This window comes from Oryctolagus cuniculus, chromosome 4 (assembly GCF_051225735.1).
Source record: "Oryctolagus cuniculus isolate XC-2025 breed Fujian yellow rabbit chromosome 4, ASM5122573v1, whole genome shotgun sequence".
Lineage (NCBI taxonomy): Eukaryota > Metazoa > Chordata > Mammalia > Lagomorpha > Leporidae > Oryctolagus > Oryctolagus cuniculus.
The window spans coordinates 155,701,834-155,716,088 of NC_142870.1; the positions used below are offsets into that span (position 1 = coordinate 155,701,834).

The 14,255-nt window shown below is 39.0% G+C and overlaps 1 protein-coding gene and 1 long non-coding RNA gene across 3 annotated transcripts in view; both read left to right on the forward strand.

The window, feature by feature from the left end:
- The window catches only part of KAT2B (lysine acetyltransferase 2B), a 124,548-nt gene extending 118,883 nt beyond the window's left edge, over nt 1–5,665 (forward strand). For both annotated transcript variants that reach the window (XR_016232845.1, XM_051858848.3), the window contains exon 18: nt 3,636–5,665. Coding sequence is in view for 1 of the 2 variants with exons in the window: in XM_051858848.3 (XP_051714808.2) it covers nt 3,636–3,829 (194 nt within the window). In the remaining variant the exon portion in view is untranslated. The remainder of the gene's footprint in view (nt 1–3,635) is intronic.
- A 2,920-nt stretch (nt 5,666–8,585) lies between these two features.
- LOC149127187 (uncharacterized) lies at nt 8,586–9,653 on the forward strand. The gene is made up of 2 exons (XR_016232846.1): nt 8,586–8,708; nt 9,399–9,653. It is a non-coding gene; the product is annotated as an uncharacterized LOC149127187 (long non-coding RNA).
- The last annotated feature ends 4,602 nt before the right edge of the window (nt 9,654–14,255 follow it).

A 14,255-nucleotide genomic window follows, 5' to 3' on the forward strand; every position in this document is an offset into this window, starting at 1 on the left:
AAGGGAATGATTAATTGAATCAATGAGAACCCCCAAAGTAAACCAACTTGGCAATTTACAGATGAAAACTAGCTGAAATACTTTCTTTTTAATCAGTTGCGTGGCCATTTTTTGGAAAGAGTCAGTCTTCTTTCCCATTTTTACTTATAATCTATTCCAGATGTTAAATGTGAAAAGAAGAATGAAAGGGATCCATTAGCTCCTTACGACTGGAAGTTATTTATGGGTGTTCTCATGGAATTAATTTTCACAAGAATGTTATATTATACAAAATACTCCAGCAAGCTCATGGAAAATAGAATTAAAAGAAAACTTTATATATTGGTGCAAACGTTTTTTAATTTATGAAATGGCTTTTTTCATAATATGTACTTTGCATGAATTTTTAAAGACCCCTTATAGTTCTTTAAAGTGGACATATATCTACATGCCATTCATTCCCTCTGTTCTCAGCCTTGCTACCATATATTTCGAGTAAGAAAACTAAAGAGACAGTTGACTCAGTCTAGAATTCTGAATGGAAATGTGACTTGGAAATTAATAGTCTCCATTATGTGGAAAAAGATGGCCAAACTCTTCCTATCCATTCCTAACCTTAAGTTAATGATTTTTTGCATTTTCCTTCTTTGGACCATTTCAGCTTCTTTTGTGAAACCCTCATAGGCAGTTGGATGAGTTTGAGAGAGTAAATTCCCCTTCAGTCTTTCTGTGTCACTCTGAAGACCTGGGGTGGTAGGGCTATCAGATCTCATCTGTCAGAGCCTACTCACAGCCTGCTTTCTCCAAGTTTCTTGCTTGGTTTAGCCTTCAAAGTGTGTGACTTCTCTAATTAGATACCACTTGTATGCATAGCTGAGTGTTTGTTAGGGAAAAAACCGACTACCTTGAGCAAGAATGGTGATAGGTTGAAGTGAGTGCTATAACAGAATTAATTAAAGCAGTCACTGGTACTCTTTAGTAGAGCAGTAAATTAAATTTTTTTTGAATGACTGTAGGAGCTGAATATAATGTGTAGTCTTTGAAGACAAGACAGATCAATAATTTTGCCTTTTCCCATTATTGCTTTCTTGGATTTTTAAATTTGTATCTCTTTCCTCCATGTTCTAAAAAATTTTTCTTTCATGTGGATGGGATTGAAATTGCTTCACATAGAGAGTCACACACAGGATACTGTCTGAGTGGTTCATGCATGACTTCCTAGCTACTAGGGATCGCTGTTTACTGAGAATTCCCAGGGAGAATGAAAACAGAATAGTTTAATTGGTGTCTCCGTATTTGGTACCACAAATCTTAGTTACCTTCTTTTTAAAAACATTAAAAATTATTTGAAAGACAGAGGAAGTATCATTCACCGGTGCACTCTCCAAATGCCTGCAACAGCCTTGGGCCCAGCGGCCTGGGAGCTGGAAAGTGAATCTAGGTCTCCCATATGAGTGGCAGGAATCCTACCACTTAGGCTATCACACTGCCTCGCAGCGTCTGCATTAGCAGGGAGCTGGAGTAAGGAGCACAAAAGCTGGGTATCTGATTTTAGGTACACCAAGGTGGGATGTGGACATTGCAGCTGTTAGGGTAAATGCTTGGCCCATGTCACCTTTTTTACGCTTGCCATTTGGTCTATTGAAAGACTCTAAGAAGGCTAGAGGAAGAAAGAAACTATCTATAGCTTTAAAATATAAAGGAAATATAGAAAGGAAGTATTCAAAATAGATGATAATTTTTCAGAAAAATTCAACATCTATAATTCTTTTGCTTTGTGTTACACTGTAGGTTCTCCCCACCTCTTTTTTTTGCAGGGGGGGGGAGATTTATTTATTTGAAAGGCAGAGTTACACAGAGAGGGAGAGGCAGAGAGAGAGAGAGAGAGAGAGAGAGAGAGAGAAGAGTCTTCCATCTGCTGGTTTATTTCCCAGTTGGCTGCAACGGCCGGAGTTGCGCTGATCCAAAGCCAGGAGCCAGGAGCCTCCTCCAGGTCTCCCACACGGGTGCAGGGGCCCAAGCACTTGAGCCATCTTCTACTGCTTTCCCAGGCCATAGCAGAGAGCTGGATCAGAAGTGGAGCAGCTGGGACTCAAACCGGCACCTGCTACACCCCAGTACCAGTCCCTCCCCACCTCTTCTTAACCTTGCCCTCCAAAAAAAAAGTTTGAAAAGCATTTGGACCAACATTTTTGTGTCAGCTTTCATTCTTTTTCCCCTTGCTTTTCTTTTCTCTTTCCCCCCTTTTGTTTACATGTCTCTAATTTCTAAAATATTAGTAAATATATTGGCCAGTATATCTTAAGTGGTAGGCATTTCATTAGAAAGAATGAAAGAAAACATCTAATTTTACCTACAGGGGCACAATTTCATTGTTCTTTCTTACTTAGAGAACATCTTGATTTGTTTAGTCACACTTGCACGAGACATTTACAGGGGAGTTTTCTGAGTCTTTGTGTATCTTAGCGCTCTTAGATGTTTTTCTGTTCCACCCTGTTCCATTCAGAGATGAAAGAGAAACTGGAAAGCTGAACGTAGAGATACGTTAACACATATCTGCAGATGCAGATATTTTGTGTTTTTTTTCTTTTGTGTTTTTTCATGGATTTGAGATTTTGATGCAAATGAATTTATTCACAGTTTAGTAATATTGCTCATAAGCTTTCATATTAAATGATAATTTCCAATAGATTTGATTGTAAACTAATTTTCTTCTGGAAATTTTAATAATACAGGGAAAATTGGATGTATTGATGGTGAGAAGTATTTCTTTAGCTATTTTAACTTATTCCTCCAGGTATAGATGATACCATTGTTAATTCTTAATGACAGAATGAGACTTTAGGACAGCCGGAGACCCATAAAGACAAATATTACAATCTTCTAATCTGTATAAAATTTTAAAAAATTGATTCTGAGAGTGCAGATTGAGGAAATCCATTCTAGTTTTGTTTAGATGAAGTACTGTTCTCACTTCTAAACTAATACCACTTAGAGCAAGTAGACATATTGAGAAAATATTTTTATAATAGTCACAAAGCTTACTTGTTCTAGGGAATAGACCTTATTTCACTGATAAGAGTATGAAAAAAAATCATTTGAAACATTTTATGTGTAGGGTTGCTGGTGTATTTGCAGATGTCTTTATGATCAGTTCCTCTATTTTAGTTCTGTCTTTACACCAAAACAACATGAATTTAGTGAAGCAAACTCAACCTGATTGTTTTAAGTAATTAAATATCTCAATACAAACGCCCCACCTGCTCTACTCCATGTAGCTGGAACCCTTTGTATAATTCTGAATGAATAGCTAAGAGCAGTCAGTTCATCATACTTATCTTTGCTAATCTACTTAGCTTCCTTGTGCTGAATAGCGGGTTGGACTAGATGACTAATAATGGTCTCTTTAATGTTAAAATAGCTGTGATTTTACAAAAAAAAAAAAAAAGCAATAAGAAAGAAGAAAAAGAAACCCTAACAAAAGAATGAATCTTAAGATTTGTGAACTGTTTTCTTTTATCATAAGGATTTCTCTAAACAAAAGCATTGGAATGATAAAAATTTAAACTAGCCAACCTAGATGTTTTCCCCAGTCTCAATTTCATCAGCTAGCGTTTAACACTTAAAGATTGCTAATATGTTTTTTCTCTGTGCAGATCTGAAAACCATGAGTGAACGCCTCAAGAATAGGTACTACGTATCTAAGAAATTATTCATGGCAGACTTACAACGAGTCTTTACCAATTGCAAAGAATACAACCCCCCTGAGAGTGAATACTACAAATGTGCCAATATCCTGGAGAAATTCTTCTTCAGTAAAATTAAGGAAGCTGGATTAATTGACAAGTGATGTTCCCCCCCTGCTGCTTAGAGATTCATCAAGCAGTGTGCCTAATGCAAGGTGGTTTAGTTGTACAAAGAATTGGACAAAATATGTCGAAGAGACTTGTAATAATTAGCACTTTTGAAAAACAAACAAAAAACCTCCTTTTAGCTTTTCAGATATGTATATAAATTGACATAGAACATTTTTATTTTATGGAATAGATTTTAATCTATTTAGTACTATTAATGTAAATTTTCTATGGCATGTCCATTAGACAACTATTACAAGATAAATGGTCAGGGGTTTCCTCAAAACCTGTATGTGAGGAAATTGCACATTGTCTCAAGATTTGGGGGATTCTAGAAAATTTCAGACCATGAATGTTTCCATGTTTTTCTAATGGAATGTGAGAATTTATTTTTATTTTATTCTGAAGGACTTTAAGGAAGGGATACGTGATTTTAAAAAACCCATAAAAGGTGAAATACATTTGAAGTCTCATTGTAGACTTCACATATATATTTTTAAAACACTCATCTAAATGAGGTGCTTTGAGCAGTTCTGAAAAATGCAGCTCTACAAAAGCAACTGCTTTGATTTCTAAGGAGGAAATTTTAAATAATGCGACATTTTATAAGCATCTGGAGTTTTGATAATTCTGTCTACCTACAACAAACTTGTGTGTTCATAACCACTATTTTAATAATTGTTTTCTCTACATAAATGTTTAATATAGTGTTTGACTTTGCTTATGCAGGCCATAAGTTCCAAAAGGTAATTTCCCAGGCCACAAAGGCGTAAATTTGAAAACACTTAAGATTTAATCCACATATTTTAATAGGAAAAAAGTTTATAGTTTACACATATATCAATATGGTGAATCCTTTTCTAAAATAAGGATTTATTTATTTGGTATACACAACACCATTTATAAAGTATACATGAGGATTTTTCATTTTTCATCTCCCGATATTGTTTGTTGTCAGTGGTGAATTAAATTCCAACCAAGGTTTTCTGTCAGTATTTTAATACCTATATTGCTATATAGGTCTAAGGTCATATCCCACTAAAATCCATTATACAACCAACCTTATTAACCTGTCTTCGATTTATTTCCTAATTACACTACAAAGAAAAGTGGGACTTCTGCCATCCCAAGTCTGGGAAAATCAACTAATATACAACCATAGAAATGAAGGCCATCCTGGTGGTCTTGACACTAATTTTTATGATGCAAATTTATAAACTCGTTTTTGTAAAGGATGGAATTTTAAAAGTGTATTTATCTTGATTTTTCTATCAGCATAAATAAATTAAAATGATCAGTAACAGTCATTAAAAACCATTGCCAGTGATAGTCTGTGTGAAGGGAAAAACCCTGCAAATGGCTATTAAGTTGAAAGTGTTGTTTTTGATACAAATGAGATATTCAGAATGCTCACATGGAAAAATGCCTCATCTTTTTTAAGTATAAGAAACTACCTTCAGTGGTGTCTAGATTTCTATGAAGAATGATGATACAGCTTGGATTAAGTTATTTTGGACTGGTTTTAACAGTGCTTTGTATCAGATCTGCCAAAGCATCTGTCCAGCTTGGTATCCTGTGAAAGTTTGTTATTTTCTTGGTAGACATTCTTATAGAGTATTGTCTTTAAAATGAGATCGTCTCTTCTATATTGAAAGCATTTTTATGTTTTCTAATTTAAAAATTAATATTTTCTTATAGATATTGTGCAATAAAGCTGAAGTAGAATGTGTGGTTTTGCAAATGCTTTAACAGCTGATAAAATTTTACATTTGTAAAATTAATATATTGTACTGGTACAAAATAGTTTTAAATTATATTTTAAAAAGCTCCCAGTCTGGTGGTGTGTTTTCTTCTTCTAGCCAACTGAGGTTAGAAGCACAAACATGTGATTTGGGAGATGACTACTGACTGTATACCCTTAATCCTTAGCTCTTCAGCATGTTGTTGAAGACATTTAGAGTTGTATTTGTGGGAAGCGTCATAAAAATCCACAGCTCATCAGTGAGAGATTTTCAAGAGGAAAGGTACTGAACTCTTGTCTTTTGAGTCATCCACTATGTCTTATGATCCATCAAAGAAGATTGTTATTGGCTTACAAGTTAAAAGGTCTTTTACAGTATTTTTACTTGGTATCTGTGAAATAGATTAAAAAAAAAAAACCAGCTAATTTTTAAACATCTCCCATGTGAGCTTCCAACGTCACTCAAAATGCTTCCTGTGGGAAAGAGTGTCCTGTCCCATTGGAGGGTGAAAGACCCCCACAGAAAGGATTGCTCTTCCCTCTTGAAAACTGAACCAACTAAGGAGTCGTAAACATACTGTAAAAATTGGGCATATTTTGGCCAATTTATCACCAGAATTACTGATAAAATGAACATTGGAGAATGTGGCTTCCTTATCCCTGTGGAAAATGAGAATGTGATTGGCTCTCCAGTAACCAGCAGCTCTGCACCGTTGCCGACCTCCCTTCCTGGGGCAGGGTAATCCCGTAGTAGTGCAGGTAAGAGAGAGGCATTATCAACCTATGTCCATAACAGCCTATAAGTATGCTACTACTCAAGTTACCAGCTAAGTGAAGTGCCCTCCAGGGAGGAATGAATGAGGGCAGAAGAAAGCCAGATAATGGATGGAAGTTCTGGAATGGAGAATCCATCCCCATCCTTATATCTGTAGTGAAGAATCTCTCAATAGGGGTGGGCATTGTGGCACAGTGGGATCAGCCACCGTTTGTGATGTAGGCCTTGTAAAGGGGTGCTGGTTAGAGTTCAGACTTCTCCACTTCTGATCCAGCTCTCTGCTAATGTGCCTGGGAAAAAAGACAGCCCAAGTACTTGGGCCCCTGTCACCCATGTGAGAGACCCAGACGGAGTTCTGTGCTCCTGGCTTCAGCCTGGACCAGCCCAGCCATTGCAGCCATTTGGGGAGTGAACTAGTGGATGGAGGATCTCCCTCTCCCTTACTCTCTTTCACTCACTCTGTCGCTCTCGCTCTCTGCATATTGCTCTGCCTTAATAAATCTTTCAAAAAAATCTCTATGTAAATTATTTTTATTTATTTGAGAGAGGGTAGTCTCCCATCTACCAGTTTATTCCTCAAATGTCAACAACAGCTGACTAGATTGGGCTGAACTAAAGCTGGGAGCCAAGAACCCAATCCAGAGGCTAACACTGTGGCACAGTGGGTTATACTGCCACCTGCAATACCAGCATCCTGTATGGGCTCTGATTTGAGTCTTGGCTGCTTCATTTCCACTCCAGCTCCCTGCTAATGTGCCTGGAAAGCAGTGGAAGATGGCCCAAGTGCTTGATTCCCTGTATCTATGTGGGAGACCTGTATGAAGCTCCTGGTTTCTTTCTGGTCTACCCCTGGCCATTGTGGCCATTGTGGGAGTGAACCAGTGGATAGATGATCTCCATCTCTCCCTCTCTCTGTAACTCTGCCTTTCAAAAAAGTAAAAACAGGAACCAGCGCTGTGGCCTAGTAGGTTAAATATCTGGCTGTGGCACCAGCTTCTCATATAGGCACCACTTCGAGTCCCGGCTGCTCCACTCCCAATTCAGCTTTCTGCTGACGGCCTGGGAAAGCAGTAGAAGATGGCCAAGTGCTTGGGCCCCTGCTTCCAAGTGGGAGACCCAGAAGCTCTTAGCTCCTGGTTCCACAGTCTGGCCATTGCAGCCATTTGGGAAGTGAAGCAGCAGGTGAAAGACTTTGTAACTATGCCTTTCAAGTAAATAAATAAATCTTTAAAATAAGCAAAAAAAAAAAAAAAAATTTACCATTCTAGGTCTCCCACTCAGGTGGCAGGAGCCCAACTATTGAGCATCACAGCCTTTTCTGGTTGAAAAAGGTGTGTGTGTGTGTGTGTGTGTGTGTGTGTATAGGGAGTGTTGGGGGGGGGTGGAAAACTGGTGGCGGGGACTGACACCAGTGCCTCTATTTGAATCTGAAGGCTCTTGGGGTTATTTACTTTCTCCTTTGGGTCCATTGGTGCTACCAGTCTAATTTATAATGAAGATTGACAGGCAAAAACAGAAATGTCTTAGGTAAAGAGATGGAAATGGATTTAAAGAGGAAAAAATAAAGAGCAAGTAGGTTTCCAATAGGCCTGGAGGAAGACCTTCAAGAAAATAACCAGAAGATGCTAAAAGGAGGTAAGAGGACAGCTGTGTCATGAAAAGTCCCCTTTACAGTAATGTGTATATTTATGCCTTGGTTTTCTTATGAGAACACTGTGGAAATATGAAGCTAACAGTGACAAAGCTGGAGATTTTCTTTGTATTTATTAAAAATAATTTAAAAAAAAAACAGAAAAGCGAAGAACACAGAACTCAAGCTTCCTATTTACTCTTACTGGGAAGTTCAACACCTGTGGTAGGGTCAAGAGTTGAAAAAGATAAGAAAGAACTAGTGTAATTGGTAAGTGTGTATGACATTTTATGAACTGAGTTGAGAGCAGTTTCAGTTTATCTAGGTGTGAAGTTCTCTAAAAGAAATCTCTTGGGGGCCTTGTTGGAGGCTAAGGGTCTGCTCAAAATAATGCACATGTTCACACATACACGTGTAAACTTTCTGCAAATCAGTTCTCTTGGGTCTTGAATCCTTTTAAAGTTCACTGATGAACCCTGGTTTAAGAATTGTTGGTTGGGGCCAGCATTGTGGTGCAGTGAGTTTAGCCTTTGCTTGCAGTCCCAGCTGCTCTGTTTTGTTTTATTTTGTTTGGTTTTGGGTAAGATTTATTTATTTAATTTGAAAGGCAAGAGTTACACGGGGGAGAGAGAGAGAGTCCATCTTCTGGTTCACTCTCAACATGGCTGCAGTGACAGAAGCTGGTCCAGATCGAAGTCAAGAGCCAGGAGCTTCTTCTGGGTTTTGCATGTGAGTGCAGGGGCCCAAGCACCTGGACAATTTCTGCTGCTTTCCCAGGCACATTAGCAGGGAGCTGGATTGGAAGTGGAGCAGCTGGGAATTGAACCAGTGCCCATAACGGATGCGGATTGCAGCTTAACCTGCTATGCCACAGCGCTGATCCTTCTAATCCAGCTTCCTTCTGATGTGTCTTGATTGCTTGTGACTGTTATATACATTAGTGCAATCACTACCCAAAGAAGACACATTTCCATCACCCAAATAAAGTTTCCTGGTGCCCATTTCCAGCCAATTCCCCTCCCACCATCTCAAGACAACCACTTTTGATTGCTATCACCATAGATCTTTTTCTGTTCTTTAATTTCTTGTATTCTTGGGTCTGCTTCATCCACGCTGTAGTATGTATTAATATTCTGTTGTTGGAATGTTTCACACTTTGTTTCTCCATTTAACTGTAGTGGTTATTTGGGTAGTTTCCACATTATGGTTTTTAACAGTAAAGCTGCTGTAAACATTTTTGTATAGGTCTGTTTGTAGACACATGCTGCTGTTCCTCTTGTGTAAATACCTAAATGTGGAACTGTTGGGTCACAAAGGAGATGTGGGCTTGATTTTATAGGATATTCTTTCTGTTGTATTGACCCATGAAGCTTTTTATATTCGAAAGTTCCAACAATCACTGTTGTCTGTTTCTTCTAGGTTTTTCATTTATAGATTATACATTTATTTATAAGCTATAAAGCTATCTTTTCTCATCTCTATGTTATGGATGAAAATATTGAACAGGATGAAACTTTCCATGGTGATGTTAGATGCCACCTTCCAAGATGCCAAAGATAAAAATCCCTTGGGTATGATTGTGCAGCTGTAGGAGTCCACTTGACAGTCTCCAAGCAGGCCAAATTTTTCCATATTTTCTATGAGTACCAAAAGGAAATAAATTTTGGACACCTCTCTGTTGTGTTGTTGTTTTTATTCTATTCCATGTATTTTCTTGTACAAATTCTACTTCTCAACACCCTTTAAGGATGAGACACTAGGTGTAGTCTTATTCCTCATCCTGAGTGTGTTCTTTCATTAGACACATACCTTTTTGCTTAAAGTTATACTAAAGATGTATTTAAATAATGTATGTGAGAAAGCTATGAAATAAAAGTGAAACACTATGTATTTAAGCTAGTGCTATACATGTACAAATTAGAAGGGCTTTTTGCCTAGAACTTTATTTAAGTACTGTTAACATAATATGAATAATATTTTATCTGTGCTAGTACTAAGAGATATGAATGAACTAGCAGACAGAATTTAGTGCAGATGATCGAATGGTCAAACTGTATATGTTACATGGATCCCTATAACCAGGTAATTATTTTTTTGTAAAGATTTATTTATTTATTTGAAAGAGTTTCAGAGAGAGAGGAGAGGCAGAGAGAAAGAAGTCTTCCATCCGATGGTTCACTCCCCAGTTGGCCACAATGACCGGAACTGCGCCGATCCGGCGCCAGGAGCCAGGAGCTTCTTCTGGGTCTCCCACGTGGGTACAGGGGCCCAAGGACTTCGGCCATCCTCTGCTGCCATCCCAGGCCACAGCAGAGAGCTGGAAAGGAAGAGGAGCAGCCGGGACTAGAACCGGCGCCCATATGGGATGTTGGTGCTTCAGGCCAGGGCGTTAACCTGCTGAGTCACAGTGCCGGCCCCTAACCAGGTAATTATCAAGCCCAGGAATCTACCACTGACCAAGCACTTAGTAGCTGTGTCAGGCACTCTCATAACTATTTTATGTATGTTGATTCATTGAATCGTTACAGCAATTTAATGAAAATACTGAGATAAAGATAATTTTCTCAGAAAGTCAGATGCATGGATTCTGGGTGCACAGTCAGTGTTCTTGAACATTGTGCAATACCACAGCTACATTTCATTGTCCTAGTTTGTTGCAACAGGAGTTATCTGGTTACTAAGGCTATAACAAGTTCCTTTTACATTCTCTGCTTTTCACTACAGATTCTTACCACATAATTGAGCATCTCATATTTAAAATAAGAATATATGTGATGAATTGATTGCTTTTAATACTAAAACCTATTATTGGAGAGGAAATGTAACCCGAAGAAGAAATGTAATATCAGTGAACTCAGAGGTGAGGGATTAATGTCAGATTGGAGTGAAAGTTGATGATGTGTTGGGATCAAGTTGAATGGGGTCATGAAATACCTCTTGTTTAAGAGTCAACTTCAGCAGTGGGACTAAGAGCTACTGAAACTTAGACTGCATGTTTGTACAAAATAATCAAAATTCAGTTACTTTTTCATGGGAGAGTTAAACACTGAACAGTGCTTACTAGTGTCACGAACAATACAATGAAAGGTAGAACTTACCTTGGTGGGACCAAGTTTACACACACACACACACACACACACACACACGATACTTTGCTAAGCAAATGTAGCTTCAGGATAAGTTTCCTAAGTACTTCCCTAGTCCCCTGATAGCCTGTCCCAACACCAGTGTTTCTTCCATTCAAAAGATTTAGGACCTCTTTAGGTCCTTGTCTATAGGGAATTTCTGGGGCCATGGTGCTAGCAGAGTATTTATAGGAAGGAATACACAATCTGACAAGCAAGAATTTAGGAAAAACTTCCAGAGGAAGTGGTATTTAAACTGTTTGCTGAAATATGAATAGGCATTGACTAAGGCAATAAAAGAAGGCAGGCAGAGACATACAGGTTGAGAACTCCTTGAGGCAGTAAAGAACCAAAGAAGTGAGAGAATCTGATATGACAGGAGTGGTAGAGAGCAAAGAGGAGTAGGGTGAGATGGTGCCATGCCATCACAGATCATGCTAAGAACACTGGACTTCAGAGAAATAGGAAGTGGCTTTTAGGTATGAAAACATTTTGTGATGTAAAAAAAAAAAAAAATCCTAGGTACACATTGTGGCATAGCAGGTTAAGCCACCATTTGGGACTCTGGCATCCCATACTGGAGTGCCTGGATTGAGTCTTGCCTCTGCTTCCCATCCAGCTTCCTGCCAATGCACACTCTAGGATGCAGCAAATGGCAGATCAAGTACATGGGTCATTGCCAACCAAGTGGGAGACCACATGCAGTTTCTGGTTTTGGCCTAGTTCATGCCTGCTGTTGCAGGCCTTTGGGGAGTGTACCATAGATATAAGATCTGTTTCTCTCTCCCTCTCTCTCATTCTGCCTTTCCAATAGAAATAAGTAAAGAAATGAATAAACTTAAAATCTTGACAATGGATTGGAGACTTCTGGTTACTCAATACTGAAGACTAAGATGATTTAAAATTTTGGCCCACAAGATATCCAGAAATACTGTGTAATGCATTTAAGGACATATTTGAACTTACAAAATAAGGCAGTCTGTTGGGGCCCGTCTTGTGGCATAGTGAGTAAAGCTGCCACCTGCAGTGCCAGTATCCCATATGGGCGCTGGTTTGAGTCCCAGCTGCTCCACTTTTTTTATTTTTTTATTTTTTTTTATTTTTATTTTTTGACAGGCAGAGTGGACAGTGAGAGAGAGAGACAGAGAGAAAGGTCTTCCTTTTGCCGTTGGTTCACCCTCCAATGGCCGCCGCGGCTGGCGCGCTGCGGCCGGCGCACCGCGCTGATCCGATGGCAGGAGCCAGGAGCCAGGTGCTTTTTCCTGGTCTCCCATGGGGTGCAGGGCCCAAGCACCTGGGCCATCCTCCACTGCACTCCCTGGCCACAGCAGAGAGCTGGCCTGGAAGAGGGGCAACCGGGACAGAATCCGGCACCCCAACCGGGACTAGAACCCGGTGTGCCGGCGCCGCAAGGCGGAGGATTAGCCTAGTGAGCCGCGGCGCCGGCCCAGCTGCTCCACTTCTAATCCAGCTCTTTGCTATGGCCTGGGAAAGCAGTACAAGATGGCCCAAGTCCTTGGGCCCCTGCACCCAATGGGCGACCCAGAAGAAGCTCCTGACTCCTGGCTTCGGATTGGCACAGCTCCAGCCGTTGCGGCCAACTGGGGAGTGAACCATCAGATGGAAGACCTCTCTCTCTGCCTCTCTCTCTCTAACTCTGCCTTTCAAATAAATAAATCTTTTTAAAAAACTATAGTCTGTAAGTAGTATAACCAAGAGGAAACTAATGTAAGCCTCCTATAGACATTCTGATTCTTTGGTCACCCCAAGAAAGTTGCTATCTCTAAGTAAAGGGCTTAGGTTTTAATATATATGTGGGTTAAATGAAACAAATTATTAACATCTCTTAGCCCCTTCCCCCAGACATATAAAGCTGGAATCTATAAAAGGTCTGTATACATGAGTGAAAGCATAAACAAAATTTTCCTAAGGATTTGAAGCCCTTGAACTTTATTTAAAGCAGGTTTGAGCTTCAAGTTTATATTTCCTACATGGTCCAGGAATCCCTAAAGAAATCTCCAAACAGCATAAAATAAAAATTGATTCTTAGGCAAGTAATCTCTCCAGGGCACAAGGTAAAAGCTAACACAAAATCATTGTACAGTGATGTTTCTACAATCTGATTCACAAACTCTCTGAAGGAAAACTAAACCCCATTAAGGATGAGATTACAATAGAAAATCATAAAATGCTTAAGCAGGCAATTAATCATAATCAAATGTCAACATTTATGTAAATTATCAAGACTAGACACCTAATGTGGAAAACACATCAATATTCTAAAAGAAAAGTGCTTGTACTATAATTGCTTAAAATTTAGAAGAAAACATCAAATGATGGGTTAAATAGGCTATGATTCAGTTAAGGATAGAATGAGTGAAATGGAATATAGAACTGATGAAATGACAAAGAATATAGCTAGAGATGGAAAATATGAACATGGGATTAAGAGAATAGACTGCCAGCAATGTAAATTCCATTAGGGCAGAATATTTGTTTTGTTCATTGAAGCATCCAAGTGCCTAAAACAGTGCCTGGCACAGTTGGGGCTAAATATTCTTTAAATCAAAGCCTAGCAATTATTAGGTATTGCATGAAGAGAGAATGGGGAAAAGGTATTATTCAATGAGCTAAGAATTTTTCACAATAGGTAAAAGGCATGCATATTTATAGTGGCAGTGAATCCTAACAAGACAAATTATTAACTTCCCCTTTTTCCTGAGAAGGCATAACGATTATGCTACTTGTTCATCCACTATAAATGAGAAGATTGGTATCTTAATGAACTGTATTCAATATTTTAATGAATTGTTTTTAGAAGTTGGGCAATAGATACGATAGGATTATGATCCCAGAAAAAAGGAAAATAAGCAGAGTGAGCCCCATGTTCATCTCAGTTTTATTTTATTTTCAAAGATTTATTTATTTGAAAGGTAGTTATATAGAGAGAGGGAGAGACAGAGAGATCTTTCCATCTGCTGGTTCACTCCCAAGATGGGGGCAACAGCCAGCGCTGGGCCAGGCTGAAGTCAGGAGCTAGGAGCTTCTTCCAGGTCTCCCACACACTTGGGCCATCCTCTGCTGCTTTTGCCAGGTCATTAGCAGGGAGCTGGATTGGAAGTGGAGTAGCTGAGATTTGAACTGGTGCCCA